This window comes from Schizosaccharomyces pombe (assembly GCF_000002945.2).
Source record: "Schizosaccharomyces pombe strain 972h- genome assembly, chromosome: III".
Taxonomy (NCBI): Eukaryota; Fungi; Ascomycota; class Schizosaccharomycetes; order Schizosaccharomycetales; family Schizosaccharomycetaceae; genus Schizosaccharomyces; species Schizosaccharomyces pombe.
In genome coordinates this window covers 2,081,644-2,108,550 of record NC_003421.2, presented here as the reverse complement: position 1 = coordinate 2,108,550, position 26,907 = coordinate 2,081,644, and the positions used below count along the sequence as shown (strand labels likewise).

At 36.8% G+C, this 26,907-nt stretch overlaps 14 protein-coding genes and 21 long non-coding RNA genes across 35 annotated transcripts, besides 2 other annotated features; 21 read left to right on the top strand and 14 right to left on the bottom strand.

The window, feature by feature from the left end:
- Positions 1 to 263: part of an LONG TERMINAL REPEAT that runs on past the window's edge.
- Positions 264 to 282: 19 nt separating this feature from the next.
- SPOM_SPNCRNA.1262 lies at positions 283 to 1,002 on the top strand. The gene has a single exon (NR_150128.1). It is a non-coding gene; the product is annotated as a non-coding RNA (long non-coding RNA).
- Positions 636 to 948, bottom strand: SPOM_SPNCRNA.512. Its single transcript, NR_150890.1, has one exon. It is a non-coding gene; the product is annotated as a non-coding RNA (long non-coding RNA).
- A 326-nt stretch (positions 1,003 to 1,328) lies between the features above and the next one.
- SPOM_SPNCRNA.7635 lies at positions 1,329 to 1,983 on the top strand. Its single transcript, NR_196971.1, has one exon. It is a non-coding gene; the product is annotated as a non-coding RNA (long non-coding RNA).
- Positions 1,677 to 1,886, bottom strand: SPOM_SPNCRNA.7636. Its single transcript, NR_196972.1, has one exon. It is a non-coding gene; the product is annotated as a non-coding RNA (long non-coding RNA).
- Positions 1,984 to 2,076: 93 nt separating the features above from the next.
- On the bottom strand, positions 2,077 to 2,632 carry SPOM_SPNCRNA.7634. Its single transcript, NR_196970.1, has one exon. It is a non-coding gene; the product is annotated as a non-coding RNA (long non-coding RNA).
- ksg1 (serine/threonine protein kinase Ksg1) lies at positions 2,261 to 4,613 on the top strand. Its single transcript, NM_001023433.3, has 2 exons — positions 2,261 to 2,865; positions 2,975 to 4,613. The coding sequence occupies exons 1-2, from the start codon at positions 2,293 to 2,295 to the stop codon at positions 4,178 to 4,180; spliced, it is 1,779 nt and encodes a 592-aa protein (NP_588442.1). The 5' UTR covers positions 2,261 to 2,292; the 3' UTR covers positions 4,181 to 4,613.
- On the bottom strand, positions 3,448 to 3,861 carry SPOM_SPNCRNA.7633. Its single transcript, NR_196969.1, has one exon. It is a non-coding gene; the product is annotated as a non-coding RNA (long non-coding RNA).
- Positions 4,614 to 4,733: 120 nt separating the features above from the next.
- Positions 4,734 to 6,041, bottom strand: dph5 (diphthine synthase Dph5). Its single transcript, NM_001023432.3, has 4 exons — positions 5,705 to 6,041; positions 5,190 to 5,419; positions 5,015 to 5,146; positions 4,734 to 4,966 (listed from the first exon to the last, which is right to left on the bottom strand). Exons 1-4 carry the CDS (start codon positions 5,962 to 5,964, stop codon positions 4,737 to 4,739), a joined length of 852 nt encoding a protein of 283 aa, NP_588441.1. The 5' UTR covers positions 5,965 to 6,041; the 3' UTR covers positions 4,734 to 4,736.
- On the top strand, positions 4,784 to 5,394 carry SPOM_SPNCRNA.7632. The gene has a single exon (NR_196968.1). It is a non-coding gene; the product is annotated as a non-coding RNA (long non-coding RNA).
- Positions 6,042 to 6,150: 109 nt separating the features above from the next.
- Positions 6,151 to 6,814, bottom strand: swc5 (Swr1 complex subunit Swc5; the record flags this gene model as incomplete). The annotated part of the gene is made up of 1 exon (NM_001023431.2): positions 6,151 to 6,814. Exon 1 carries the CDS (start codon positions 6,796 to 6,798, stop codon positions 6,151 to 6,153), a length of 648 nt encoding a protein of 215 aa, NP_588440.1. The 5' UTR covers positions 6,799 to 6,814.
- On the top strand, positions 6,674 to 7,702 carry mhf2 (FANCM-MHF complex subunit Mhf2). Its single transcript, NM_001023430.3, has 2 exons — positions 6,674 to 6,956; positions 6,999 to 7,702. Exons 1-2 carry the CDS (start codon positions 6,808 to 6,810, stop codon positions 7,117 to 7,119), a joined length of 270 nt encoding a protein of 89 aa, NP_588439.1. The 5' UTR covers positions 6,674 to 6,807; the 3' UTR covers positions 7,120 to 7,702.
- Positions 7,703 to 7,995: 293 nt separating this feature from the next.
- On the bottom strand, positions 7,996 to 8,705 carry rpl15 (60S ribosomal protein eL15). Its single transcript, NM_001023429.3, has one exon. It carries the CDS (start codon positions 8,670 to 8,672, stop codon positions 8,067 to 8,069), a length of 606 nt encoding a protein of 201 aa, NP_588438.1. The 5' UTR covers positions 8,673 to 8,705; the 3' UTR covers positions 7,996 to 8,066.
- A 979-nt stretch (positions 8,706 to 9,684) lies between these two features.
- Positions 9,685 to 11,262, top strand: rpt3 (proteasome regulatory subunit Rpt3). Its single transcript, NM_001023428.3, has one exon. The coding sequence runs from the start codon at positions 9,703 to 9,705 to the stop codon at positions 10,870 to 10,872; it is 1,170 nt and encodes a 389-aa protein (NP_588437.1). The 5' UTR covers positions 9,685 to 9,702; the 3' UTR covers positions 10,873 to 11,262.
- On the bottom strand, positions 9,894 to 10,992 carry SPOM_SPNCRNA.7631. The gene has a single exon (NR_196967.1). It is a non-coding gene; the product is annotated as a non-coding RNA (long non-coding RNA).
- Positions 11,263 to 11,533: 271 nt separating the features above from the next.
- rps20 (40S ribosomal protein uS10) lies at positions 11,534 to 12,024 on the bottom strand. Its single transcript, NM_001023427.3, has one exon. It carries the CDS (start codon positions 11,991 to 11,993, stop codon positions 11,637 to 11,639), a length of 357 nt encoding a protein of 118 aa, NP_588436.1. The 5' UTR covers positions 11,994 to 12,024; the 3' UTR covers positions 11,534 to 11,636.
- SPOM_SPNCRNA.1261 lies at positions 11,566 to 12,557 on the top strand. The gene has a single exon (NR_150127.1). It is a non-coding gene; the product is annotated as a non-coding RNA, possible alternative UTR (long non-coding RNA).
- Positions 12,515 to 13,416, top strand: rps2 (40S ribosomal protein uS5). Its single transcript, NM_001023426.3, has one exon. It carries the CDS (start codon positions 12,563 to 12,565, stop codon positions 13,322 to 13,324), a length of 762 nt encoding a protein of 253 aa, NP_588435.1. The 5' UTR covers positions 12,515 to 12,562; the 3' UTR covers positions 13,325 to 13,416.
- Positions 13,417 to 13,631: 215 nt separating this feature from the next.
- SPOM_SPNCRNA.7630 lies at positions 13,632 to 14,000 on the top strand. The gene has a single exon (NR_196966.1). It is a non-coding gene; the product is annotated as a non-coding RNA (long non-coding RNA).
- On the bottom strand, positions 13,682 to 14,724 carry ret3 (coatomer zeta subunit protein). The gene has a single exon (NM_001023425.3). The coding sequence runs from the start codon at positions 14,708 to 14,710 to the stop codon at positions 14,138 to 14,140; it is 573 nt and encodes a 190-aa protein (NP_588434.1). The 5' UTR covers positions 14,711 to 14,724; the 3' UTR covers positions 13,682 to 14,137.
- SPOM_SPNCRNA.7629 lies at positions 14,212 to 14,460 on the top strand. The gene has a single exon (NR_196965.1). It is a non-coding gene; the product is annotated as a non-coding RNA (long non-coding RNA).
- Positions 14,725 to 14,913: 189 nt separating the features above from the next.
- On the top strand, positions 14,914 to 16,534 carry SPOM_SPCC576.06C (tyrosine--tRNA (Tyr) ligase; the record flags this gene model as incomplete). The annotated part of the gene is made up of 3 exons (NM_001023424.3): positions 14,914 to 14,978; positions 15,027 to 15,765; positions 15,816 to 16,534. The coding sequence occupies 3 exons, from the start codon at positions 14,914 to 14,916 to the stop codon at positions 16,347 to 16,349; spliced, it is 1,338 nt and encodes a 445-aa protein (NP_588433.1). The 3' UTR covers positions 16,350 to 16,534.
- A 25-nt stretch (positions 16,535 to 16,559) lies between these two features.
- Positions 16,560 to 20,038, bottom strand: sac3 (nuclear export factor sac3). The gene is made up of 4 exons (NM_001023423.3): positions 19,499 to 20,038; positions 19,034 to 19,277; positions 18,393 to 18,932; positions 16,560 to 18,356 (listed from the first exon to the last, which is right to left on the bottom strand). The coding sequence occupies exons 1-4, from the start codon at positions 20,003 to 20,005 to the stop codon at positions 16,573 to 16,575; spliced, it is 3,075 nt and encodes a 1,024-aa protein (NP_588432.1). The 5' UTR covers positions 20,006 to 20,038; the 3' UTR covers positions 16,560 to 16,572.
- SPOM_SPNCRNA.7628 lies at positions 16,601 to 17,035 on the top strand. The gene has a single exon (NR_196964.1). It is a non-coding gene; the product is annotated as a non-coding RNA (long non-coding RNA).
- On the top strand, positions 17,529 to 17,772 carry SPOM_SPNCRNA.7627. Its single transcript, NR_196963.1, has one exon. It is a non-coding gene; the product is annotated as a non-coding RNA (long non-coding RNA).
- SPOM_SPNCRNA.7626 lies at positions 18,264 to 18,485 on the top strand. The gene has a single exon (NR_196962.1). It is a non-coding gene; the product is annotated as a non-coding RNA (long non-coding RNA).
- Positions 18,594 to 18,848, top strand: SPOM_SPNCRNA.7625. Its single transcript, NR_196961.1, has one exon. It is a non-coding gene; the product is annotated as a non-coding RNA (long non-coding RNA).
- On the top strand, positions 19,071 to 19,332 carry SPOM_SPNCRNA.7624. Its single transcript, NR_196960.1, has one exon. It is a non-coding gene; the product is annotated as a non-coding RNA (long non-coding RNA).
- Positions 19,499 to 19,916, top strand: SPOM_SPNCRNA.7623. Its single transcript, NR_196959.1, has one exon. It is a non-coding gene; the product is annotated as a non-coding RNA (long non-coding RNA).
- Positions 20,039 to 20,196: 158 nt separating the features above from the next.
- bxi1 (BAX inhibitor family protein Bxi1) lies at positions 20,197 to 21,870 on the bottom strand. Its single transcript, NM_001023422.3, has one exon. It carries the CDS (start codon positions 21,672 to 21,674, stop codon positions 20,874 to 20,876), a length of 801 nt encoding a protein of 266 aa, NP_588431.1. The 5' UTR covers positions 21,675 to 21,870; the 3' UTR covers positions 20,197 to 20,873.
- SPOM_SPNCRNA.1260 lies at positions 21,786 to 22,689 on the bottom strand. The gene has a single exon (NR_150126.1). It is a non-coding gene; the product is annotated as a non-coding RNA, possible alternative UTR (long non-coding RNA).
- Positions 22,013 to 22,853, top strand: SPOM_SPNCRNA.1259. Its single transcript, NR_150124.1, has one exon. It is a non-coding gene; the product is annotated as a non-coding RNA, possible alternative UTR (long non-coding RNA).
- Positions 22,832 to 23,609, top strand: tpx1 (thioredoxin peroxidase Tpx1). Its single transcript, NM_001023421.3, has one exon. It carries the CDS (start codon positions 22,937 to 22,939, stop codon positions 23,513 to 23,515), a length of 579 nt encoding a protein of 192 aa, NP_588430.1. The 5' UTR covers positions 22,832 to 22,936; the 3' UTR covers positions 23,516 to 23,609.
- Positions 23,521 to 24,440, top strand: SPOM_SPNCRNA.1258. Its single transcript, NR_150123.1, has one exon. It is a non-coding gene; the product is annotated as a non-coding RNA, possible alternative UTR (long non-coding RNA).
- Positions 24,276 to 24,632: an LONG TERMINAL REPEAT.
- SPOM_SPCC576.02 (hydantoin racemase family protein) lies at positions 24,524 to 26,844 on the bottom strand. Its single transcript, NM_001355944.2, has 2 exons — positions 26,682 to 26,844; positions 24,524 to 26,639 (listed from the first exon to the last, which is right to left on the bottom strand). Exon 2 carries the CDS (start codon positions 25,902 to 25,904, stop codon positions 25,194 to 25,196), a length of 711 nt encoding a protein of 236 aa, NP_001342763.1. The 5' UTR covers positions 25,905 to 26,639; positions 26,682 to 26,844; the 3' UTR covers positions 24,524 to 25,193.
- On the top strand, positions 25,229 to 26,166 carry SPOM_SPNCRNA.7622. Its single transcript, NR_196958.1, has one exon. It is a non-coding gene; the product is annotated as a non-coding RNA (long non-coding RNA).
- Positions 26,845 to 26,907: the final 63 nt, after the last annotated feature.

The window sequence follows — 26,907 nt, the reverse complement described above, 5'->3', positions numbered from 1 at the left end:
TCTATGATACAACGTTAAAAAAGACCTCGTTGATAGTTTACTAAAGCGCGTGTTATTGTAGTATATAGATACGGCTCCTATTGAGGCTTAGTCCTCAGTTTAACTTTAAGCTACCTTTAGTGGATAGGTAACAGGATAACTCATTTATAAGAATACTTACATAAAAGAACTCGTTAATCTGCATCTATAATATAATAGATTACAGGTAAGAATTAATGCAATTTACGTATCGTTAAAGTAGATAATAAAGTGTGTAGCTGACAGTAAAACCGCACAACGACACTTCTTTCATTTCCTATGCTTTAAACAGCGTTATCGTTAGGAAACCGTATTTGTACCACTTGCTTCTTTAAAAGTGACCTGGTTGAAAGGAAGACTATATACATAAAGAGAATCGAAATCCGAAAGGGATATATCATTATATATTTGAAAATTTTGAAAAGTTGCTTTAAGGATAAAGACCATAAATATTGAATTAATGACTGCTTAAGCGAACTTTAAATAAGGTTGATATAACCGAATGCTGTAATTAAAAACATTCGAAACATCCTCATTTATTTACGATTTCGAATTCTCTAGTTTTCATCATTTGAAAATATCCTTTTGTTACAGTTGGACTACTTTTATTTACTCGATCTTTTTGATAGTTTAATTATGACTTGCGACTTATGATACCAAATTTAGATTCTTTTTGTGTGTTACACGAATATTATTATGTTTCAAGGTCAGTGGCTTAACAAAAACAAAATTGCAATTTGGAAACGAAAACAACCAATTTCCAGTCTTTCACAATAAGTGTAAAATGCGCTACCTTCACAATTTCACATGGTTTAATCTTCTGACAAATGGAGTTTATATATTTCATATCCGTCCAGGCGAATGAAAATGAATATGAAAAATTTTTGAAAATTAAATCATCTAAGTTAATCGTTGTATTATAGGAATATGATTTATTACATCACAACTTAAAAATTAGATACTAAATATTTTGGTATACATGCCTTCCAAAAATATAATATTTTAAATAAACAGAGGGGGCTGATAGTAAAATGTCATTATTATTAAATTTTTTTAATTTTTTCTGAATTTGCTAATTTATGTTTGTGAACGTCTTGTTTCTTTAATTCCAGTTATAATTTTATATTTTCTTTGTTTTTCACCCAGATAATACTCAATAAACAAATTTTTTTTTGTAAAACTTCATTATCATTCTTTATTTTACTAACTAATTTTTTAAAAAGGATATTGACGGACAAAAAACTCATTTAATGTACTATATCGTAATTACTTCATTTTCTCTCACGCATATACCCCAGAAAAAAAAGGCTCAAAAATTGATTTATAGAATAGTTAAAATAAAGATGGTATCCTTCAGTTAAATCTTGCGTTGGTTGTCCTTTAATGAAGATTTGTTCGTAAGCAAAATATATGAATTCGCTAGCAAGATATTGGCATTCATACCAACCCTTTTCTTTATGTTATATCTCCAAAATGAATTGTTTACAACACTAAATTGAAACAAATCAAACACACTTTGTTCCTATTAGGTGTAGTGGAAAATGCAATTCTAAACAATGGCACTTTATTTTTGATTCTGTGCTGAACAAATAATTCATATTTATAAACTGAATGGTGCATAATTTTCTCTCTCTGTAAAATTGATACGGTAAGTTGAAATTCAAGTAAAATATGTTTCCCGCATATTCAGCTACGATTCTGGTATAAAAGCTTCTAATGCTCTTCGTATATAAACTGAGTTATTCATTAAAACCTAAGTGATCTTTTAAGTTATTGAAATTAAATCATATTGAATTCCACACCCGAAGGTAATGCTATTCAACCAGCCAAGACGAAAATACTTGGTTTGACAATTTTTTTACTTTTATGTAATGATTTTCTCTACTCCATTAAGAATTTGCGTATGACTGTGTATACTCAGCGCTGATTCACATAGTAATATAAATCATTACCTTGATGAACTACTTCTCTAGGCTCCTTAAAAAAATAAATAAACTTATAGTTACTAAAAAAAGCATGATCTAAATCAAATGAATGAATATTTAGTTTATCTAAAATGTCCATGCAATATTAATTTTCGCACTCACAACGATGCAAATCATAACCCGGATAGCAAAATCTTATATAACAATAGTACAATAGTTGTATACTTGCAGTTATAAGCACTAATTTTACCGAATATGTGCAATTTTCTTTTGATGACATTGCCGTCAATTCGTAGTTTACTGACACTGATTCACCTACCCAGTACTCTCTTCACACCAGATATTGGTTATGCGAAATACGCACAATCCGAATGAAACTGAAGCATCAGAAGATGCAGAAAATGATACTCAAAGCGAATCCGACCTTAGTTTTGATCATGGATCAAGTGAAAAACTAAACCGAGCTTCATTACCAAAGACGCAAAATAGTGCCATCCCGCAGTCTAATGCTTTAAATACTACACCAAATGAGTCAACGTCTCAGATCGATTCATCGCCGAAGATTCCCTCTGCAGTCCCACATATCTCTACTCCAAATCCGTCTAGCGGTGCATCGACTCCTAACATAAAACGAGTTTCGGATTTTAAATTTGGCGAAATCCTTGGAGAAGGATCATACAGTACTGTATTAACAGCTACCGAAAACTCAACAAAAAGAGAATATGCTATTAAGGTGTTGGATAAAAGACATATTATCAAGGAAAAAAAGGAAAAATACGTCAACATTGAAAAAGAAGCTTTGTGCATCCTCTCTAAGCATCCTGGATTTATTAAGCTATTTTATACTTTCCAAGATGCTCACAATTTGTATTTTGTTTTGAGTCTTGCTCGAAATGGTGAACTGTTGGATTATATCAATAAGGTATGTATAAATAATGTTCATGCAGCTTGATGATGGATAGCTTACTGATTATTACAATCTTGTCTTTTTTCTTATTAAATGTTTTATTTTTTGCTTACACATAATTTAGTTGGGACGATTTAACGAAATATGTGCACAATATTATGCTGCACTTATCGTTGACTCAATAGACTATATGCATGGACGAGGAGTGATTCACCGTGACTTGAAGCCCGAAAATATTTTGCTGGATGATAATATGCGTACAAAAATTACCGACTTTGGTTCAGCAAAAATATTAAACTCTTCACATGGCAGTCATGAAGAAGACACACACCATGCTGACAAACCACAGGCTCATTCTCGATCGTTTGTAGGAACTGCTCGTTATGTATCTCCTGAAGTTTTAAGTGATAAAATTGCTGGTACGGCTTCCGATATTTGGGCGTTTGGTTGCATTCTTTTCCAAATGCTAGCTGGCAAACCCCCTTTTGTAGCAGGAAATGAATATTTGACATTCCAAAGTATTCTTCATTTGAGTTATGAGATACCACCTGACATATCAGATGTCGCTTCTGATTTGATTAAAAAACTGCTAGTTCTAGATCCTAAAGATCGCTTAACTGTTGATGAAATACACCAGCATCCGTTTTTTAATGGTATCAAATTTGATAATACCCTTTGGGAACTTCCTCCTCCCCGTCTTAAACCTTTTGGTCATACTAGCGTCCTCAGCCTTTCCGTTCCTAATGCATCTAACAAACACGAAAATGGTGATTTGACCTCGCCTCTTGGTGTTCCATCGATGGTTTCAGCATCCACCAATGCTGCACCCTCTCCGGTTGGTACTTTTAACCGAGGCACTCTATTGCCGTGTCAATCCAACCTTGAGGAGGAAAACAAGGAATGGTCGAGTATTCTTCAAGACGATGAAAAAATCTCAAAAATTGGAACCCTCAATGTTTATAGTATGTCTGGTATCAATGGAAATGATGCCTTTCGCTTTTTCTCCAGTCTTTTTCGAAAAAGGAAACCTCGGACCTTTATACTTACAAATTTTGGTCGATACCTGTGTGTTGCCTCGGACGGTGAAGGGCGAAAAACAGTTAAAGAAGAAATACCTATTAAGAGTGTAGGCATGCGTTGTCGGATGGTAAAAAACAATGAACATGGCTGGGTAGTTGAGACTCCAACAAAATCCTGGTCGTTTGAAGACCCGAATGGACCGGCTTCTGCTTGGGTTGAGCTTCTAGATAAGGCTAGCTCTATTTCTCTTCCATTCGGTAATCATTCTGTTACCAGCTTTTCAAGAAGCATTGCTAGAAGTGCTGTCTAATCTATCCTTTATGTCTATGAACACTTCCATCCATCCCCTCACTTTTTATTCTATCACTCTTTTTTCTGTTCTGTTCTGCATTAATTTTCTTACGACCTTATTGATGTTTCAAGAAATTCTTTTTAAGTTTTTCTCTTACGTTCGTTGTTTAATTCGAAAAAAAATCTTTATATCCGTGATCCTTCAGTGTGATTACAAAATTAGATTGCCGTATGATTTCTGTATTTTGTTATTAACGGTCAATTGATTTTATTTGCTTATTCTTATTATGGATCTATTTATTTTATATTTTTTACCTTAGCCTTAAAATGTTAAAATGGTAAAAGTTATCGATCCAAGAACATTTCACCGTTTACTAGTTAATATACCTCTACCTACGTAGTAAAAAAATTTAAAGAAATTATTCCCAAAAGCCAGTTGTACATTCTCTCAATTTATGATTAATCTACAGATTAAGTTAATTATGCAAGTATGACTTGTACATAAAAATTAGGTTTCGCTTAATATCAGAAAAAAAAACTTCAAGCATCAATTTACTAGTATGATAAATAATGAATTACTTCTCCAAGTATGTTTTTGCGACACGATCAAAGTTCTCGAGATTGACTGCGTACGCACGTAGAAATTCTAATTCTAAATCGTGAACATCTCTACCGACGAGAACCACGCTGTGCAATGGAGGACCTATATCATGCTCAGCTAACTCTTGCAATGTGCCTGCAAATATAACTTGATCATCGGAACCCATTCTTCCAACAGCCACACATAAAGAGTCTGGTGTGCATACTAAGGGTGGTTAACAATTAATAGAAAAACATTTTAAAATGAACGTACTATTTTCTTGACGATCCTCTTCGACTTCCAACATCTGCTGAGCAGCCAAACTAGCAGACATATAGCGAGGAGGTTCGTATACTTTCCTGCCTCGAGCAAGATTTTCCCAGCTTTGCTCCTTTACCTTGATATCTTTTATTGTCAGAACACCAACTACTATAATCTATTAACTTACCCAGCAAAACTAAGGTATGAAGTCCCAAACTAACGTTCTCTTTAATGTGGTCATAGAAACTTTGAGGACGGTAATTGTTTTCGAAGAAGACAAGACTGACTGTTTGACCAAACTTGTAGAGTTGTAAACCACATGCACCAATAGCGTTCATAATGGAGGCATTGTGTATCATGCGAACAGGAATCTTAAGCTCACGAGCTCTTATAACTAGATCAGCATGAGTGGTAGCTCTAAACAATTAGTAATACAATAAAAAATAAACGATTATTAAAAGCACGGGTTCTCAAATTAAAGAGTCATTAGTATTCACTACAATTAAATCTTTACAGATCATAGGGTTCGATGACAAACTGAATGTTCTTTAAAGAGACAATTCGCAAAAACCAAAGCTTTTTTAATAACTGAGAGATGCTGTCGTAAGGGCTAAAAGCCTGTAATAAACAGCTGAGTCAAATTTCTCAAAGTAAATAAAAAAAAGATAAATAAAAGGAACATGTACTTTCAAGTAAACATACCCCATCGGATCACCAACAACAAGCATTGCAACATCACAATTGTCAGCGTCTTTCAAGATTTCATCACTACTGCTCTCTACCATTTCACGATCAGCAAGGATAACCTCTTTACCATAAAGTTCTTCTAATTTTTCCTTCTGAACGAGCAAAATGGACGTATATGCCTCAAGATATATACGCTGACATTTTTTTACTGTTTCTAGGCCTCTTAAGGTAATATCCTTTTCATCAAATAATCCTAATCCAATTAAATAAAACATTTAAATAATATCTGGATATTTTCAAATGAAGTTTTAGAAAGACAACGACTTCCTGGCTTGGAGGAGGTGAAGTAGTTGAAGAAACGCAAAATCGACATGGACTCGTTCAATGCTGCCGGCTGGTGTCTTAGACAAAAGGGGTTCTTCATTAAAAAAAATACTAGTTTTAAGTTTTAAACCATTTTGTTACGGCAACTTTTTCATCTCTCGAATTTTTTCTTCATGTGCAGCACGGGTTTTTGCTAAGAATTCCTGGCGCTCGACATAACCATCTTTATTGGCGATCCGAAGCTCATCTTGAATATCCTGTTCCTTAATATACTTTGACCAATTTTGCTGTGCTTGTTCAAGAGTGTTTAGCTTGTTTTTCTTTAAAACCTTTTGGGCTGACGAGCTATCAAGTGGAGATTTACGGCGTTTCCTTATCAATGAGTGTTTCTTCTTAGGTGTTTCAGCATAGGAATTTTCATCCCCTTCTACGGCAACTGAGGAATTCGATTCTGCAAGTTCATTAGTCTTCAGTTCCACTTCGGTTGTAGACTGTACCGGTTTCTCAATTGCCTCGGATTCATTTGATTGTTGAGGGATTAATTTATCATTTCTTTCTCTTTTATTTTTTTTTGCTATATTTTTAAGAGTAACATCTTCAGATTCACTGGTTGCAATTTTTGATTTAGTACTTTGAACTTGCGAGGCTTCTTTTTCCTCTACGAACTCCTCCTCACTTGAATCAGCATCAGAAAACGACGACTCCGTATCCGTACTGTCACCTGGGACAAATTCCGTATCCTCCTCCTCTTGTTCAAGGCCGAAATCAATTAATTTCTCTGTCATTGAAGTGTAATGGAGCAGGAAAGCGAACTGCTGTCCCTCAATACGTTGGCACGCATTCTGACCTTGTATTTCAGTTCAGAAAAGGGAACCAAAATTACTCCAAGTGCTTTAGAATTAATTACTCAATACTTAAGGATTTATTCAAAAGAGGCAGTTTGGTAAGGGCTTTTGTATTACTTATGTGCTAATTATTCGTTTAGTCGAGCTTATGAAGAGAAAAAGAACTCTATCATGTCATCTTCTGAAAATGAAGATATTGTTTTAGAATTAGAAGATTTGGAAAATGGCATCGCAGCTCAACTAGCCCTTGACTTTAGTTAGGCTGATACTAAATGGAGACGTTTTTAATAAAGCTTTGTGATAGAACGAAATGTTATTGAAACAGTATGTGATAAGCAACGTTTTAATTTTCAGTTGTTTAATTAAATAAGACTTGTGGGGGATTTGTTATAAAAAAACTCAAAACACTCGAGCGTCAATTAACCAGTTTATGGAAGTTATATTATCTTTTTTGTAATGTTTTTTAAAATATTTTTCCAGATTAATCTTTTACCTTTTTTTTTCCAATTGAATTGGTGTTGGATTTTGTTGCCTTTATGATTTCCTAACTTTCTTGTCTAGGCTAGGATAAACAACTTTACTTTGACAAACTCCGGTCCTAAACTATAATTTTTGAAACCTGTACATTTTTTTGGAATTAGAAAGATTGTGAAAAATAATGGATAAGTGCTTTGGGGTGATATCCAATGCAAAACATTATCAAAAGGGAATAATATTCTTCTCTCATGGTATAACAATGAATTTTTGATTACTATTCTTACAATTATAATATACGGGATTGCTTCTTTTTATTAAAAAATACACATATAAAGTTAATATCACCATTTTCTTATTAATGTACTACATTTCTTTTTTTTATTGTTTTTTAACAGAGTGAGCAGAACGAAAAGCACATTCTAGCTTTCATCGCTATCTCCATGCCTTCTTTGCTTAGATTTTAAGTAAAAGTCAAAGATAGTATGTATATTATGTATATTTTTACTATTTGAATAAATAAGCTTATGATTTTTTAAACTTTTTAAACAGTATTTTTTATATACATATACTCTCAACAACAGCCATCATACCATGAGCTTATTATTGTTGAATACAGTTAACTACTTTCTTCCTGAGTTTCTTACAAATAGTTACAAAAAATACTTTCGACTAATATATTTTGAACAACAGAAATGTCTTGTTTTGAGATATTACAATTAGCGCCAAACTCTCTAACGGTATCTGCGAAGAGACAAAGTGTTGTGACGGAGCCAGGTGGCATGCTGGGGAGAGTTGTTGAAACGATGACCCTTGCCAATACCACGAGACTTCTTACCAATGGAAGTAAGACCACGAGACTCACGGTGCTTGTGAACGGGGTTGACAATCCAGTTGATACGAGGATCGCGACGGATAGCCTTGTGAGAGGGATCAACAAGGATAACCTCAAAGAACTTGTAAGTAGCATCTTGGTTAACCCAGTAAGAGTTCAATACACGCAAGTTAGAGCAGTAGCGGCCAACACGCTCCTCAGCGGTACAGCGAGCAGAGCGTTGGTACTTGAGATGGTTAACACCCTGGTGGACGGGTTTACCATATGTTTGACCCTTGGGGACAGGGCGCTTACGACCACCACGGCGGACACGGATGCGGTAGATAACATAACCTTGCTTAGCCTTGTAACCCAAACGACGAGCCTTGTCAGGACGAGAAGGACGGCTGGCACGGTGGATTACATTCATCTGACGGTACTCCCAAGCGCGAACGCGAGACAAGAACAAGTTAACGTCAGATTGCTTCTTCTTAGCAAGCTCTTCCAAGTACTTGTAGGCACCCATTTTGATAAAAAAGCGGTGGTGGTGGTTCTGTGCAACTGATCCTAAACTTTCAGTGTGTTGATCAGAAAACCAAAAACAGTCACGCTGTTTAAAGACCTACCCTAAGGTGTAACATTCGACATTGAGAAGCTGAAATAACTAAAAATAATGATTTCTCGACAATGCTCTGCTAGCTATCCAAAGATATATTTTCTACTTTTTAAACAATGGCTGAAAAAAAAGGATGAGATTACGTTCATTTACTGTTTCTCGCACATAAATCGATTAAAGACATAAACAGACATCTCTTTATCAATGTTATGGCATTGCAGTAGATTATGTTATAATGCGTTGCACAAAGTAATCAATCGTTAAACCTTTAATTTTTAATAGGCACACATTCTTTTAGTAAAATTAAAACGGATAAATATTATATCAAAAAACATTCATTTTTACCGAAAGCAAGTGAACTTGGTATCTGTTTATCCATACCATGCTTCTAAAGCTGCTTAAACATTGTTTATCCTTTGAAATTTTGAATAAGAGAATATAAAGATAAAATTTGTGCATATAATAGAATAACAATAATTGAATAGAGTAAATATGAATTGATCCCTATTAGGATTTAGTGATGCCTAAAAACATTTAGAATTTTCACGGTTTGAGAGATATTTGGTATTATTATCGGTTAAATGTTTAGAAATTTAACAAATAAATATAAAGAAATTACTAAATCGGTAAAGGAGAAATTGACACTTGCTTTCGGGTCTTAAATCCTAATGGGTTCCTAAGCATGTACGCAAACAAATGTCTGGTGCCTCAATAGCTTATGCAAAAATGAGTAACAATGAACCTTAATAACTATATTGAATAATTGTAAAAGAGAACGTATTCATTCCTTCTTTTCCGTCCATAGTGTTTTATTATTAAAAACAGACATTAGGGCACTATAACGTAACACTTTGAATGAGTTAGTGTGTTGGAGCAATGGGCAACTTCGATCTCAACGTTTCCCAATACCTTTATTTCTAGCAACTACCACATACGCAAAATGAATAGTACAGAGGAAATTGATTTGTACAATCGCTGGAAAGCGCTAGAGCGCCAATTAGAAATGCTGGATTTACAAGAAGGATTCATCAAAGAAGACTGTAAATCACTCAAGCGAGAATTAATAAGAGCACAAGAAGAAGTGAAACGAATACAATCTGTGCCTCTAGTAATCGGACAATTCTTGGAGGCCATTGATCAAAATACTGCTATTGTAGGAAGTACAACTGGATCTAATTATGTCGTTCGTATTTTAAGTACACTTGATCGAGAGCTTTTAAAACCTTCAGCAAGTGTCGCTCTTCAACGACACTCAAACGCTTTAGTCGACATTTTACCACCAGAAGCAGATTCATCTATTTCTATGCTTCGTCCAGATGAAAGACCTGATGTTTCTTATGCTGATGTTGGTGGTTTAGATGTTCAAAAGCAAGAAGTTCGTGAAGCCGTTGAATTACCTCTAACACAAGGCGATCTTTATCGTCAGATTGGTATTGATCCTCCTAGAGGCGTTTTACTTTACGGTCCTCCAGGTACCGGTAAAACAATGCTTGTAAAAGCTGTGGCCAACTCAACAGCTGCCAACTTTATTCGTGTTGTTGGATCTGAATTTGTTCAAAAATACCTTGGTGAGGGTCCACGTATGGTTCGAGATGTATTTAGAATGGCACGTGAAAATGCTCCTGCTATTATTTTTATTGATGAAATTGATGCTATTGCTACAAAGCGTTTTGATGCCCAAACCGGTGCTGATCGTGAAGTCCAACGTATTTTGATTGAACTTTTAACCCAGATGGATGGTTTTGATCAAGGTGCTAATGTTAAAGTAATCATGGCTACTAATCGTGCCGACACTCTAGATCCTGCTCTTCTTCGTCCTGGCCGTTTAGATCGAAAAATTGAATTTCCTTCCTACCGCGATCGTCGCCAACGTCGACTTGTTTTCCAAACCATCACAGCTAAAATGTTGCTTTCTCCCGAGGTTGACTTGGATACATTTATTATGCGACCAGATGCATCTAGTGGTGCTCAAATTGCTGCCATCATGCAAGATGCAGGTCTTTTAGCTGTGCGAAAGAGTCGTGGCGTCATCCTTCAAAGCGACATTGAAGAGGCTTATGCTCGTGCCGTTAAGCCTACAGATATGGAACAGTTTGCTTTCTATAAATAAATGTTCGTCGATACATGTCTTTATGACCCGCAGCCCATTGTTTTATTGCATCTTTCTTACCATGATAAGACAGATATTGAAGCTTTGAGTTGCACATTTATTCCCTTACGTCTCCTTCCTACGAGTTATAAAATTATGCAAGTATGTCAAAACGTGCTTTTGTTTTACGTATTGAAAGGCATGTTATGAACAAAGACTGCGTTATGCCAATTTCACCTTACCATACATATTTGAAAAGGTCCGAAAAGAAAGTTTACTTTGGAAACTTGTACGATTATTATGTAGAACAAGTAAACAGCAATTTAATGGGGTTTTACATCTTTTGTCGAAAAAAAAATTAGATATCATAACCAGAAACATTAATAACATGTAAAAGTTCATTATTCCCGATAAGTCGACTTGAATGGGCATGAATATAAACTAGTGCTGCTGCAGGTAAAGAGGTATAGTTGTTATATCAAAAGAGAAAAAAAGATTGTTGAAATTCATCTACAAAACAGCATCTCTATAGCTAGATTACACCTTCATCGACCTCATGCAACAGGAGATGGCTTACACATGTAGTCCGTCCGATCTATCCATGAACAAACCAGTAGCCTCTTTTCCAAGTACCACTTTAAAAATATTTCCTTACTTTACAAATTACAAATCATAATACGTCTTTTTATACAACAATTTTTTTTAAAAGTAAAATTTTATTTCACTGGAGGGGACTGTCGATGCAAACATGACATCCCGAACCCCGACCAAATGGAACAAGCACCTTACTGGGCAATGGTAACCTCAACCTCAACACCAGGCTCGATGTGGATGGAAGTAATTTGCTTGACAATCTCGGAAGGAGAGTGGAGGTCGATGAGACGCTTGTGGATACGCATCTCATAGGTTTCCCAGGTCTTGGAACCTTCACCGTTAGGAGTCTTACGGGTAGTGATTTTCAAGATCTTGGTGGGAAGACGAACAGGACCCTTAACACGCAATTGCTTGTCCTTGGCACGGTTGACCAAGTCAGAGCAAACCTTCTCCAAGTTACGAACGTTACGAGAAGTAAGGGTAATGCGAATGCGGTGAACAGTAGAGGGAATTTGTTGTTCCTTTTGATCTTTGGCGACTTGACTCATTTTGTAGACAGCGGTGACCACGATGGGGTTTAGTGAAAGAAGAAGTTGTTGAAGTAGATTTTGTGTTGCTAATAAAAAGTGACTGTTCCAAACATATACCCTACCCTAATTGTTACATTGATGAGACGAGGCAATCGAATCGTACATACCGGGGTCAAAAGAAGCGTTCAGATGTTGATCGCAACTTAAAATAAGAGAATTAAAAGGAAGTTGCTTGAGAGAATTAGTTGAAAATTGAATCGAAGAAATTTATGGATTTAAGTCCTAACATTGAGCAAGTAACAAATTGCCGGTAACAACGAAAATTCGTTCACAGGGAACTAAAAAAAAACAAGCAAAAGTTGGTCCCAAGGAGCCATTAAAGAATCCAATCATTAAAATAAGGTAAAAACCTTATAAGTTTTCAAAACAAATTTTTTAAGTCATTCTTACTTAACTCTCATTCGAGAGAGAACCCTACCCTAATGAGCCCAAACAGTCACACTCATTATAGAAGCTTTTGAGCATCCAAATTTTTTATCATCCTTCGTTACCTACACAATTTTAGGAACTTGGAATAATTAGCAGAAATGGCAGAAAGCGCACCCAGAGGATTTGGAAGAGGTGGACGTGGTGGTCGTGGTCGCGGACGTGGCCGTCGTGGAGCCAAGCGTGATGAGGAGAAGGAATGGGTTCCCGTCACCAAGTTGGGCCGTCTGGTGAAGGCTGGTAAGATCAAGTCTATTGAAGAGATCTACTTGTACTCTCTCCCCATCAAGGAGTACCAAATTGTCGACTACTTCTTGCCTCGTTTGAACGACGAAGTTATGAAGGTCGTTCCCGTCCAAAAGCAAACTCGTGCCGGTCAACGTACCCGTTTCAAGGCTTTCGTTGTTATTGGTGACAGCGATGGTCACGTTGGTTTAGGTATCAAGTGCGCTAAGGAAGTTGCTACTGCTATTCGTGGTGCTATCATCATGGGCAAGCTTTCCATCATGCCTATTCGTCGTGGTTACTGGGGTACTGCTTTGGGTGATCCTCACACTGTCCCCGTCAAGGTTTCTGGCAAGTGCGGTTCCGTTACTGTTCGTCTCGTCCCTGCTCCCCGTGGTGCTGGTCTTGTTGCTGCTCCCGTTACCAAGCGTTTCCTTCAACTCGCTGGTATCGAAGATTGCTACACCCAATCTCGTGGTTCCACCAAGACTTTGGGTAACTTTGTTAAGGCTGCCTTTGCCGCTGCTTCTCTTACCTACGGTATCCTCACCCCTAACTTGTGGGCTGAGCGTCCTTTTGGTCAAACCCCTATTGAGGAGTATGCTGACATTTTGATGCAAACTGAGAAGAAGTACTAAGACGCTGAAAAGCAAAGTACTTTTTCTTTTCAATTGTACATTGTTGTAAAGCCTTCCAGCTTTAATAAAATAAAAAAGTTAACTCAAAGCTAGTTTATCTTTTGTTCAGTAACGTGTATATTGGTATCAGTCAATTTTTCATAGTCACTGTAAGTAAGTTGCACAACATTAGTAGATTGTACATGTTGTAAAGCATATATCTTGTTCAAATATTGGCTTTCAAATATCTGGCATTAACCGGTGCATCAATTGGTTATAGTAATTTTGATATTTTGAGTTCGAATTTCTTTGGGTCAATAAAAGAGATTTTAAATTTAACTTTACATCTACACACAAATTGATTAATAAATAACGAATGCCTTAATATACATCTAATTCTTTGCAATTTTTTACATTCTTTACAACGATAGTAAACGATTGACGAAAAATTCCCAACGGCTACAAGTATTGCAGGATAAAAGAGAAAATAATAATTCATTATGCATTCCAAGTTGAAACCGGCAAGAAGAGAATTGAGGATAACAAGTCAATAAAGAAATGTGTTTACGGACGGGAAAAGAGCGACTAGATATGCAACTAGAAGAAGTGAAAAAGGAAGAAAATTGGGAAACAGAATTAACCAAGAGAGCCACCATATTTGGAAAAAGAACTTTTCGTTGTAGTACAGTAAATTAAGTAAGCCAGATCCCCAAATCGGTGCGAAAAAAAAAGTTGGTAAATTGCAAATTTATAGTAGTCGACGATAATTTGCCTACTAAAGTGATGTATTTGCTTATCTATTACTCTAAAAAGAGATACAAGGATGAATGACCATTAAAATGTTCCTTTCAAAATTCTCTCCGTGATCTTTTCACGAGCTTTTTGGAAACTATTCATGAAGCCCATTTCCTTAAAGTCGGAGACAATGGCCTGGGCTTCAGAAACCGGTCCCTTAGTAACACGGGCTGCGATTAAAGCTGGTTCAGTCTCCAGGATAACACCATCATCGATAGTTTCATCGACAACAATAACCAATTGATCATAGTTCTCTAATAGAGTGCGTTTATCTGGAACATATTTAAACAGTAATTCAAGAGCATCTCGAATCGACCGTAAACACTCATAAAGCATCACCTCATTTTCTTCCATTCCACCGACTATGTAAAAAATAACATCCATTACGGTCAACATCACTACGAGCTTTCCATCATATGTTAAAATATCATTCTGCGTCTTCCATGTCTTCTCAAATAGACCTTTTTCGAATGTTTTTTCTTCCTTCACAGAGTTAAACACGCCTCCCTCACCTTCTTTCAAATGCGGCGGTGCATAGTACTTTGTAAAAATCCTTTTTCCACTACTGTCTAATATCAGAAACGCATTTACTGCGTATAGAGTCAAATTCATGATCTTGGCTAGTTGCTGGTAGTAAGCAAGATGGATGTAGCATTAGGTCGACAACCATGTTACTTCGTGATCAGGTGTTACCTTTGTGGCCGCGGTCTTAACGAGGAACCCACCGGTTCTTATAATACAAGCTCCCGGTGCAAATTGGATTTTGCTGGTTGCACAATTGTAGGTAAAGTCTACGCCCTGGTAAAAAAAATTATATGTCACGTTTACTAGCATGCCTAAAGCAATTGCAAGCTCGCTCTTTAATTCATAACACCACTTTGTAAGATTATATTTTCATATGATTCCAAATTAACTGAACTTTGTTAAGATTACAACCTTCGTGCAATGTAAACAGTGTATATTTGGGAGCCGATCCGACTGCTGCCTCACTCCACGTGGGAAACTTGGTAGCTCTTATGCCTTTGGTTCATTTCTTTTTAAATGGATTCCCTGTTTTTACAGTTATAGGCGATGCAACAGCGCAATTGGGAGATCCTTCAGGTCGAAGTACGAGCCGTAAGCAGATGGCAGAAACCACACGTACAGCAAATAGCAATTCCATTCATAACCAACTTAAAGACCTTTCAAGCAGTATACTATCCTACGCGCAGGACTGTAATTACCCTTTTTCACAGATGCCATCTTCCAGTCAGTGGTCAATTGTGCGTAATTCCAGCTGGTACGAAAATTTAAAGTTGCTCAAATTTTTAAGCTCTGTCGGTCCTCATGTTCGGGTATCTCAGATGCTAGCTCGTGACAGTGTTACTACTCGTCTTCAAAGTCCTTCTGGTCTATCGTTTGCTGAACTCACGTATCAGTTGCTTCAGGCTTATGATTACTCATATTTGTACGAAAATCATTCCGTAAACTTACAAATAGGTGGAAGCGATCAGTGGGGCAACATCACAGCGGGAACGGATCTTGTTCGACGAACTCACCCTAATGCCAATGTTTATGCCCTAACAACCCCACTTCTCACTTCATCTAGTGGACAAAAGCTTGGAAAATCTGCTGGAAATGCCATCTGGCTTGATCCGAAGCTAACGGATTCCTACTCACTTTATCAAGTATGTTCAGATTATCTGTATTGAAATGCGCGTCTAACAAATCCTTTTAGTATTTCATATCCGCTCCTGATGATTTAGCTTGTAAATGCCTTGATATGCTCACTTTGCTTCCCTTGGAGCAATTGGAACAAATTAAGGCTGAACACGAGAAAGATCCTTCTCAAAGGATCGTTCACAAATATCTTGCTAGCAATGTGGTACGTATGGTCCACGGAAAAAAAGCTTTAGAACTTGCTCAGATTCAGACGAAATTGCTTCATGGAGCCCATCAGGCACCTTTCGGGTTCTATTCAGAGGCTCCACAACAAGGAGATTCTTTTCCTTCTTTACCCGAAATACGCGCTCTCTTTAAAGATTGCAAATTTTATCGCACAATTGATTCTTCAATTAAAGATCAGCCTTTTTCTCGTCTCCTTCGCACATTACAAATATACACCTCGCGAAAAGAAGCTACTGAGCATATTCTCTCAGGAGCAGTCTCTTTAGGCCATAAGCCTATCCTTGACTCCAATTACAAATTTCCCGATAATTCATTATTTGTGCTGAGAGCTGGTAAACGTACTTTTGTACTTGACTCTCTTTGATATGGGAAATTGTTTCTATAACTGTATGATCGACCTCTAAAAACCGTCTTTTATCTTCTTTGTTTTTAGTACAAAGAGGTTATTTTAAAAAGCGATATATACGATTGTACACATACTTATATGTCGAACAAGATCATAATTATCTAATGTCCCAAAAATTTTAATAACTATTATACATTAATATGGCCAAAATAATAAAAAAAACCTGTAATCGTAAAAAGGATTAATAAAAAGTTTCAACCTTTTTCAAGAGATCTCTAGCTGCTTTTATTTTTTGTCGTAGCGATGCCCATTTATCGTCTTCCACTAACGAGTTTTCAAGACTCGTCGGGGCCTCTAATAAACCTTCAACATTGGAATCCGTTAGAAATTTATTGTTGCTAGCGAGTCTCTTAACCGTTTTAGAACTTGCCTCAATTTCTGCCTCTCTTTTCTTGCGCACTACTTCCAATTCCTCCAGTTGGGCAAAGGGTGATTTTTCAACCGTAACATTGTCTAATAATACCTTCAAACTGTGCTCCAAATCCATGTCTCGATCATTTGTTATTGTTAAAACATGAATGCTTGAAATTGCTGACCAGGTGGAAGTAATCAGTTCCAAAAAGCGGTATTTTTGTGTGATTCCCTGCATATCCAAATTACTGTCGGACCAAAAAATTAACAAAAGTGGTAGCTTCGTAATTGTTAACCTCGAAATATCATGCACAAAAGAAAATAGTTTATTTGCCGAGGATTCATGCGCACTTCGACTATCATTGCCTTGAATGAGTTTCGGAGACGAATTCAAGTCTGAATTAGCTAAATCTTTTCTTTTCTCTTCATCAAGTAAACCAACATTATAAACGCAAGCACCATAACATAGCCTAGTTTGGGGTAAATCTGATACATTATCCGGCATATCAACATGATATTGCCGATTGAATAAATTATACGAAGAATGCCAAAATGATGTTTTGTTAGTTTCTTTCAAGCTGAACTTGGCACACAGCCATGTTTTCATCATTGAACTTGTGGAAGCATTAAAAATCAATAAATGCCAATCTTCATATACAGGAAATTTTTGTAAATTAGAAAAAAGTGAATCCATTAATACTGGTTTCCACAATCTGCGAGTTCGATCGTGTTCAGCGCGCAATTTTTCCGAAGCTTTATCAAGATTCCTGGTATCCCCATAAAACGTTCTCTTTATAGGCAGCCTTGTTATATTTGAACTTTCAGCCTTGACTACAGAATTCAAAACAGAAAAGTACTTTTCTTGACGATTTTTCTCACGCATCTCCAACATCATTTTTTCTTGTTTTTTTACCCACGAATGATGAGCTCTAACGGAGATCTGTGATATAGCATGCTTTTTCAGAGATTTTAGATATACCTCAGAAGCAATACCATCAAGCAAAACTTCTCGGAAAATAGTACGGAACATAGTTGCAAAAACTAAATTGGTTTTTTCATGAACCCATTCAGTGTATAAGTTTTGCAAAATTTGACGAACTATTCGAGAGAGGGAATCAGATATGATTAAATTACCTACAGCAGATAAAGACTCGAAGGAAATAGGTTTTGGCTTATTTTTAATAGGTTTCACAGCTTCCTTATTTGAGGTGATTGAATTTTGAACAGGAGGAATAAATGTTTCCGTACCGTTAGTGGATCCATTTGGTAGGTTTGTGGGTTGGACTGACGAAATGTCAGTAGCAGAAAAAGGTTTAGTAGGAAAAGATCGAGGAGTAAAAACAGGAGCATTTACGTTAAATTTCCCATTAAAAGTACTAAGGTTCTTTGATACTACCGAAGTCTCAGGTGTATTTTTTTTAAAACCAGCAATAGGTTGTGGCTCTTTATTAGCGAATGGCAATGATAAAGGAATATTAGTTGAAAAAGCTGTGTTCGGAGAAACCCGGTCTATATTGTAACGAGAACCGTTTATAATATCAGCAAATGAGCGATTTTGAAGTTTGGACTCGACAAGTGTTTGTGAAAACAACTGTCGAAAATCAGGTTTGGAATCTTATGAGTTAGTCCTGTAATTTATAAATCACATACCATTAAAGAATGCTGTTTTATTCAGATTTATACTGAGCTCGCCATTATCATCAGAGACTTCTAGTCCGTAGTACCGAGAAAACGAAGCGGCTTGCTCTACAGTATCAAAATGTAGTATACGCTTCAAATCCCCACAGGGGAAATTGGCATGGGCTGACATAAATGCCTTACGCATGGCTTTTAGAGCACCTTTTCGAATAGACATGAAGTGAGATTCTAAAAGACAAGCCATTAAATATGTTACGGCAGGAGATTGAACCAATTTGAAAAACCGAGTGTAAAGATTAGGACATGCTTCGGTGTTTCGCGGAAGGATATGACCAACCCGCTCATTATTTTTTTGCGCCAGCGCTGACAATCGAAGAGCTAGCTGCACTCTTTGATCGTCAAATATTTCTATTGGTAGGATTTGGGATTGTCTGACAACATCCGGATCACGTAAATGCGTTATAATTGCATAACTTCGGAATTCTGGTTCATTTGGACATCGAATTTTAACTTTTCTTAAATCATCATAAAATTCACATAAAGATTGCAATACTAAAAGGTTAGTATGATAAAATATATGAAAAGAAAGAGTGCTGCTAACTAAAATGCTCATAAAAAATTCAAGTCCCACAAAATCAGCATTTTAAGTTTACTACCTTTTCGTAACTGTTCAACTTCTTGTTGAGCGCTAAATTGTTTCTTCTCACACAGTTGATGAATACATAATATATGATATCGGGCTATACGTTCGTGACAAGCAACTGCATCCAAATCACGACAATTCTGAAGTGTAAAATCCTGTCGAATAGATCGAGTACGGTCACGTACAAAGAAATGTGTATTCTCAAGTGGATCAGGACCACAGACTATTTTATCAACCAAATAATCGAGCGATTTCTAAGTCATGTGTGAATAAAAATGCAACTGAGAAAGAAAAAATAGATAACATCCTAGAATCGCAAAATGAATTATATAAATATAGAAAGGTAGAATTTAAGCTGGAGGCTAGAATTCATATCGAACTCAAATCTAGTAAGAACCTTTGAAAAGCTTTTTGGAAATACATATATAAATAAATTTGCGAATCAAGAGGATTAGTAAGAAAAAAAAAATCAAACCTTTAAAACTGGAGGTGGTCGAACATCTGAGGGTAACGCTTGCTCATTACCGGCCGCAGGACGATGAAAAGCCTTTACAGCAAGATTCTTATCGACACGACCCGTTTCTGGATTAATCTCCCACCGTTCCAAATTATTTTGATATTCTCTTTGTTCACGTTCATATTCAGGACACATATCGGGGCAAGTACCAACAAACGTTACGGCCTCATCTAGTTGTCTTGGTTTCGTAGGATCATCGATTAAGCCATTTTGGATTGCTACTTCACGTTCCTTCTCACGAAGACTTCTCAATTCTTCGAACCTGTTTCCTTCTAACGTAGAAGAGAACCGTTTTTGTCGACTGTCCTGTGCTTCCACATCCTCGAAAACACTAGTATTATCTTCGTCGACTGAAGTTTCTCGCGGCGTTGTTTCCACAGAGGCGTCTTTCCAATCCTTCTTCGATTTCCCTCTGTTATTAGACCTTTTTAATCGATTATTACCAGTCTCATTCCGCTTTTCCATCAACAATGGATTATTTACCTGACGACGGTAGTTGGTAAACTCAGTGCGTATATAACTGAAATGACAATCTCATATAGTGAAGAACAGCGTAGATGTAATAAATTATAATGCTCACAGTAACATACGCTATATATACTATACACATTTATGTAATAGCTACAAAAACAGCTTTTTCTATTGAAAGATTATTAGCAAAAAAATCAAAACATTTAACAACTGAAAGTTTATGGTCCAAATAAAACAATCATCAATCGCTTACATCTTACAGTTGCCCGTGTCAGTAAATAACTCCCACTTAACCTCAATAACGTTTACAAGTATCTACTTAAGATCTCTTCAGATCTAATAGTATTAAATTCAAATATAGAAACCTTATATTCAAACAAACACTCTCAACATTTTTTAACAGATAGCATGAAGACCCACATGAAATAACATTCACAACAACCATTTAGTTTTAACGGTCACCGTTGTTGGAATTTACCTTTTGCAACAAAAAAGGATTGAAAACGAAATTAAATACAGCGTTTCCATTCATGCTGCTAAAAAAAGGAATGTCGTTTGAATTCATCGATACGCTCGTTTGGGTAGTAAAAATGAGCAGATCGAGATCATTAACAATATAACAAATAATAAAAAATAATAAAATTCATAGCAAACATTATAATTAGCACATACATGGTTCAACAATATACACAGTATGCAACGGCCATGCCGGGAATTAATCCCCTGTCACTTTTAGACCTAGGTGAAGAGAAAAAAGAACCGCATTTTTTAAAAAAAAAAAGCATCGTAACGATGACAAAGTGCAGCAATCAAAAAGTTGACAAGGACTTAAACATGTACATGCTGCCCAGTGGGAATTAGTTTAGTTATTGTCATTATTTTGGAGCATTCCAAGAATCTGCAAAATACGAATAAATAAATTGATGAAATCAAGATAAAGCATTAAACTCGACATAATAAACTCCTCCGGTGAGTAACGGTGAAGGATGTTGTATGTATCAAACAAGATGTAACCACAAAATACAAGTGTTCCGAAACCAGCAAAAGCCATGTCTATAAATGGCGTAGATGGTACAAAGAAAAATATTAAAGGGGTGAGGATAAGGGACCATAAAGAAACGTATAGAAATCCTCCAAGTCGGCTGAAGTCCCATTTTGACTGGAATGTAAAAGCCGTTAATGCGACAAACACTCCAAGTGTAATGAAGACAGCTTCAAGAATAATACGAGCGCTGAAGAATGTGATGGCGGTACCCAGAGTCAATCCTTCAAGTGCAGTGAAAAGGAAAAGAAAAATGTAATTACGCGGATAGGAATACGGCTTCATAATTAGACCAAACAAAACAACCAGAGAGATGAAGAAGTTGAGAATCAAGAACCATGGGTGCATTTGAACCCAAAAAGAAAAAGCAGGATGTAGGTAGAAAATGCCACCAAATAAAGAAGTGACAAAAAGCTGAGCAGTGAGAATGGCATAAACCTTTCTTAAAAAGGCCATGCGAATGCTTTTGGCGCATTCAGCAACGGGCGTAGTATTTTTAAATTGATCAACAGCGGGATTTTCGGTAGCAGATTCATTATATTCGGAATAGGCGGGAGGAGCCTGAGCCAAATTTGGCACTGAAGGATCATCCTGAGGCACAGATTGGTAATTTGCAGGCATGATTGAAAAACAAAAGAAGATACCTTAAAACACGAATAGCAAATGGATAGTTGCGAAGGAAATGCCTTATATATAATAGAATTAAGGTTTTTTTGTAAGCAATAAATTGAGATAAAAAGAAAAAACCTGTAATTTACTGAAATATGAAGGAGATAATAAAAAACACAAATATGTTTAGTCGATGGCGCTGCGTGGTAAAGGGGAAAGTCAGTAGATAAATAGTAGCAAGATTAAGTGATGGATAATATAGTGATCGTGTTCAATTACGTTAAAACAGAATTGAGGACCCACGTACCAAAAGTGGAGGACAGACGATGCATAGAACACTATGGAAATTGCAAATGACTTTTACATGAACCATTGCAACGTTTTCAAGAAATGTCGAGAACAAAAGAAGCTAATAAGGAGGCGTAAATGTAATTTGAAGAGAGGCAAAGCAGTGTAGGGTTCAAGCCGTTTTCCTCAGAAGAGTCAATTTTATAAACAAGACTGGCAAGAAAAAAACAGCAGGAAACGTGGAAACAAACACGATGAGAAAGATTGGATGAAACCTGAATTACTTATTATTTCGTAAATCCTTATATAGTAATATAACCATCTTTGTCCACTACAACAAAAAGGTGGCCACTTCGAGGTATAATACTAAGCCGGAGGACCGTGGAGCAAAATGTCAGTACATTACCTTTTGTTTTCGTCGTAAATCTTTTTGTAAGCTTCTTTAGAAAAAGATGATCCTTCTTTCTAAGACTCTCCTTTTCGACTATGAAGATTCACACCGTCTCTCCTCTACAAGTGCAGTAATAGTTTTTTTAATTCTACACACCGCAACATATTTCCTTATTTTATTTATTATAGCTCGTTCCTTTTCGTCAATAGGTCCACCGGTGTTCCTTCATTTTCTGTATATATTGATAGTGTAAGCACAAGTCCAGAACGGAATTTATCGTTAACAAGCGATTTGCATTATCGCCTAATTATTGACTAAGCTCACTTGCTTACTTCATGCATATCTCATCGATTGGGTGGATGTGCGCTTTATGTAATCTAGAACGTTATGGAATGATCGGCGTCTCGTCTAGTCGCAAGCTTGGTATGTCAGCTGGGGCTGCAGATCCTGTCCTATATAAAGGGACATGCCCTCACCGCTTCTTTTCTCCAGTGTCTTTCGATACAACATCCAAATAGTACGATTCTCTTTGGGCTCAGCAACTGTCTTAACTTGTTCCAAACCTACCTAAATTCCATATCATTAATCTATAATCATGAGTTTGCAAATCGGTAAACCTGCTCCCGACTTCAAGGGTACTGCCGTTGTTAACGGTGCTTTCGAGGAAATCAAGTTGGCCGATTACAAGGGTAAATGGGTCTTCTTGGGCTTCTATCCCCTTGACTTTACCTTTGTTTGTCCCACTGAGATTGTTGCTTTCTCTGAGGCCGCCTCCAAGTTTGCTGAACGTAATGCTCAAGTCATCTTGACCTCCACCGATTCCGAGTACTCTCACCTTGCCTTCATCAACACTCCTCGTAAGGAAGGTGGCCTTGGTGGCATTAACATTCCCCTTTTGGCCGACCCTAGCCATAAGGTTTCCCGTGACTATGGTGTCTTGATCGAGGATGCCGGTGTTGCTTTCCGTGGTCTTTTCTTGATCGACCCCAAGGGTGTTTTGCGTCAAATCACCATCAATGATCTCCCCGTTGGCCGTTCTGTCGACGAGGCTCTCCGTCTTCTCGATGCCTTCCAATTCGTTGAGGAGCACGGTGAGGTTTGCCCTGCCAACTGGCACAAGGGTTCCGATACCATTGACACCAAAAACCCCGAGAAGTACTTTTCCAAGCACTAGATCAATTTTCTGAGCAAGTGTAGTCAACGAGAGTCAAACACGATTTGTCTCGTATCTTTTTAGATTAGTTTATGAATCTCCTTTTTTGCCTATATTCTCAAAGTTTGAGGTAGTAACTGTGTGTGTATCATACTATACCATCGTAATGTCTCGTGAGGCAAGGGTGGATTGCGTAAATTAGCAGAGTGCGGATCTGCTAAAAGGAAATTATTTAATTGGGACGTCTGCTAATGTGCTTATTTTTCTCATTAATTAATGATATTTTCAGAAACGACTTTTTTAATGCATCGTATACATTTGTTTAAAGCTACAAATGTGTGGGATGCTGCTCGTAAGTTATATAACTATTTATAATTATAAATACTGTATAAAGTTATTTGAAGTCAACTTTAAGTATATGGATGAACTGGTTATAATGATTTGAGTGATTACATTGTGTTTTATTGAACTCGTTTGTATTATTATGCCTTTTGACAACATGACGACAATTCAAAACAAAAGAAAAAGGCAACCTATGTTTTAGTTTATACCAAGAAAATGGAACCTAAAAAAATTAAATCCTCTCATTGTTTTGCTTTGCGTCTATCGTTTTGTAACGCACCGACACGCACTGACATACCAAGTGACTTGCTACCTCAGATTATCTGGGGTAGACTTCGGTGGTTAAAAGAAGGTTAGTCCGTGGATTTCACTCCCTTCACCCGCATCTTCCTTATCAGGCCCAAAGGGAGTTAAACGAGTTACGCTCGTTGCGATAACATGTAAGCTACGCAGTTTGGTATCTGATTTAAGGATACGTAGAACTGCGGTGAGTTTTCCTTGTGGTCTATTATATTACAATACACAGGTTGTATAAGTAGCAACTGAGTATAGGTATTGTATTAACTGGGTTATAATGTTACCTATCACTAATATAGCTCATAACTGAACTGAGGAACGAGGTTCAGTTGTAACGCTATTTATAATATTTCTAAATACTTGTATCAACGGGTATCTATGTATATAGAAGGATAGTTACCCGTGATTATCAATAAACGGATCTTAGCTAGTATTCCAACATATGACATATAGTGATACGCAACGTAGTGTAGCATAGCGTAGTGTAGTATTGCTGACATAACGAGAATTTTCGAGATATAAAGAAGAATAGGTTTTCAGTTCATTCAAGTCAATATAAATGGATAGAGATACATAAAATAGAAATTTTAATTGTAGTCGCATTTTATTTTTTATTATTAGTAAAATAATATTTTACTTTGCCTCGTACCATATAGCTCATTCACAGCCTTCCAATGTTTCTAAACTGAAGAAGACTGGAAAAAGGCGAATGTAAAGAAATACAACAGTATAAACGAGATTGACTGCTTCCCAAAATGATTTTTTAAAAGGATGTTTGTAAATCTGCTTGTATCCAACACACTGGGCATACAGTGAAAAGTTATTCTTATGAAACCAATGTGTCAATACGCTTTGTAAACAATGACAGAAAAGAATGTATCAAGAGGTAATGGTTGTAATTATCACGTTATAGATAGGTATGTAATTATTGATATAAATCAAGAGAAAATGTATACGTATCCAGGAATATCAACCTTTGTCGTACACATTATTATGTGTGTGTATGTGATATAGCAGCATCAAACTGGTTTGCTAGATCTAAAAACATATGGACATCTCTTTATGGATACGTATAGATGCCAAACTTTGATGTATGAAGATTTTGACGAGCTAGGCCAGCAAGTAACTCAACAGCCGCATGTACACCATCAATGATGGGAATATTGGGACCTACGGCAACCTGAATCTGATCACGAATAGCTGCTAAAGCAGCACCACCTAAACAAATGACATCTGCACCCTTTGTGTTTGCCAGTTCTTGGGCCTTTTGGACAAGAAGGGTTTCACGCTCTTGTGAAGGCATTTGCGAAAGTTGCAAAACTGTGCGACCTGTAGAAGCAATGGCGGCCACTCGAGTGCGCGAAACACCAAAAGAATCGAGTAATTCGTAAAGCAAACATTCGGAACGATATGTACTTGTAAGGATGCCGATGCGCTGACCAACCGATAAGGCACTGAGGACAGACGCTTGCACAATGCCCATGCAGGGTAAAGCAAATGACTCACGAATCATGTCGACTAGAGGAGTGGGGGAATAACAGGCAACAGCTATAGCATCGACACCATCCAAGACACTAGGAGTTAGGGCTTGGAAGACTAGAGCAGCTGTCAAGGTTGCCTCTGTGATGGAGTCGATGACAGCAGCACCGGGTTGAGGACAAGTTAGAAAGCGCAACTTTACATCTGAAGGCACTAGGGGAACGAGTTTTTCTTCCATGGATGTTGTGATGAAGGTGGAAGAGTTTGGATTGATGACGAGAATGGTAGGCATGATGAGAGAAAATAGAAAGGTAAGAGACGAAGAGAAAGAAGGTAGAGAAGAGAAAGCGAAGAGAAAATAGTAAGAAAAAGAGCAAGCAAAGGGGAAATAGTAGAAAAAAAAAAAGTAAAAGAGAATGTTGAAGCTGAATTTACAGAGACACAAAAAATAATACAGTTTATTGGAAAATAAACCTTTTTTCTAAACTGTTTGTCAAAAACTAAAATTGAAAAACCAGTGTCACAATTTATTATAAAGTGTAGAAAATCGAGTTTCCAACAAAATGGCTTGAAAAACGAAAAATATTTTTAACAAGTAATGACTAAAATAGATTTGATCGTTTGTTTGGTTTTTGCTTATTTACTCTTAGTAGACTAGACTCGACTAGACAATCTATTTCAAGGTTGATGACTAAAAATGCTGTTTCAAGCTGCTGTAGACTGCAATTGAAATTGTCTACAGAATTGATAAGACGCAAATCAAGTGTAAGGGGTTGTTTGAGTAAACTTGGAAACTCCGTTTCCAAGTTGTTCAATGTGCACTCTGATAATGAACACAGTCGGACCCGAAGAGGAGATGAGACTGATGACTAGTAAACAGCGTCAGTGAGTAGCAGCAACGATGGTACTGATAGTATAGGTGATTGAAAAGTTTGTAGGACAATGTTGGATTGCTATGCTATACTTGAGCTGCCTTTGGAATGTTGGTCAAGCAAAGCACAAGCACCACTAACCACCAGACTTACTACTAGCGCTGTTAGGATTATGTAATTGAAATATTCTCATTTACCTGCAAAACGTTAAATCTTCTATATGCACTATCTCCCACTTTACTCTTTTACCGATTCTTTCCCACTCGTTCTACACTTGCAAACTCGAGTCCGAAGCCCGTTCCAACTCGCACCCTGTCCCACTAAAAATCGCACTCCAGAACATCGGTGCTTAGTCTTCTGGTCAAGAAATTTCCGCCGATTGTCTTAATGAATTCCCCTCAAACCTCAATTTAAGTCATCACC

Bases quoted from the DNA above. Each gene is read 5' to 3' on its own strand.
- ksg1 (NM_001023433.3), top strand. From the start codon at position 2,293: ATGCGAAATACGCACAATCCGAATGAAACTGAAGCATCAGAAGATGCA. The intron at 2,866-2,974 runs GTATGTATAAAT...CACATAATTTAG, and splicing joins TGTTGGATTATATCAATAAG to TTGGGACGATTTAACGAAAT.
- dph5 (NM_001023432.3), bottom strand. From the start codon at position 5,964: ATGTTTTATTTAATTGGATTAGGATTATTTGATGAAAAGGATATTACC. The intron at 5,420-5,704 runs GTATGTTTACTT...CTAATTGTTTAG, and splicing joins GTTGTTGGTGATCCGATGGG to AGCTACCACTCATGCTGATC. The intron at 4,967-5,014 runs GTACGTTCATTT...AACCACCCTTAG, and splicing joins AGAGGATCGTCAAGAAAATA to TATGCACACCAGACTCTTTA.
- mhf2 (NM_001023430.3), top strand. From the start codon at position 6,808: ATGGAGCAGGAAAGCGAACTGCTGTCCCTCAATACGTTGGCACGCATT. The intron at 6,957-6,998 runs GTAAGGGCTTTT...TTATTCGTTTAG, and splicing joins TATTCAAAAGAGGCAGTTTG to TCGAGCTTATGAAGAGAAAA.
- rpl15 (NM_001023429.3), bottom strand. From the start codon at position 8,672: ATGGGTGCCTACAAGTACTTGGAAGAGCTTGCTAAGAAGAAGCAATCT.
- rpt3 (NM_001023428.3), top strand. From the start codon at position 9,703: ATGAATAGTACAGAGGAAATTGATTTGTACAATCGCTGGAAAGCGCTA.
- rps20 (NM_001023427.3), bottom strand. From the start codon at position 11,993: ATGAGTCAAGTCGCCAAAGATCAAAAGGAACAACAAATTCCCTCTACT.
- rps2 (NM_001023426.3), top strand. From the start codon at position 12,563: ATGGCAGAAAGCGCACCCAGAGGATTTGGAAGAGGTGGACGTGGTGGT.
- ret3 (NM_001023425.3), bottom strand. From the start codon at position 14,710: ATGAATTTGACTCTATACGCAGTAAATGCGTTTCTGATATTAGACAGT.
- sac3 (NM_001023423.3), bottom strand. From the start codon at position 20,005: ATGGAAAAGCGGAATGAGACTGGTAATAATCGATTAAAAAGGTCTAAT. The intron at 19,278-19,498 runs GTTTGATTTTTT...CACATGACTTAG, and splicing joins GACCACCTCCAGTTTTAAAG to AAATCGCTCGATTATTTGGT. The intron at 18,933-19,033 runs GTAAACTTAAAA...CTAACCTTTTAG, and splicing joins TGAACAGTTACGAAAAGGTA to TATTGCAATCTTTATGTGAA.
- bxi1 (NM_001023422.3), bottom strand. From the start codon at position 21,674: ATGCCTGCAAATTACCAATCTGTGCCTCAGGATGATCCTTCAGTGCCA.
- tpx1 (NM_001023421.3), top strand. From the start codon at position 22,937: ATGAGTTTGCAAATCGGTAAACCTGCTCCCGACTTCAAGGGTACTGCC.
- SPOM_SPCC576.02 (NM_001355944.2), bottom strand. From the start codon at position 25,904: ATGCCTACCATTCTCGTCATCAATCCAAACTCTTCCACCTTCATCACA.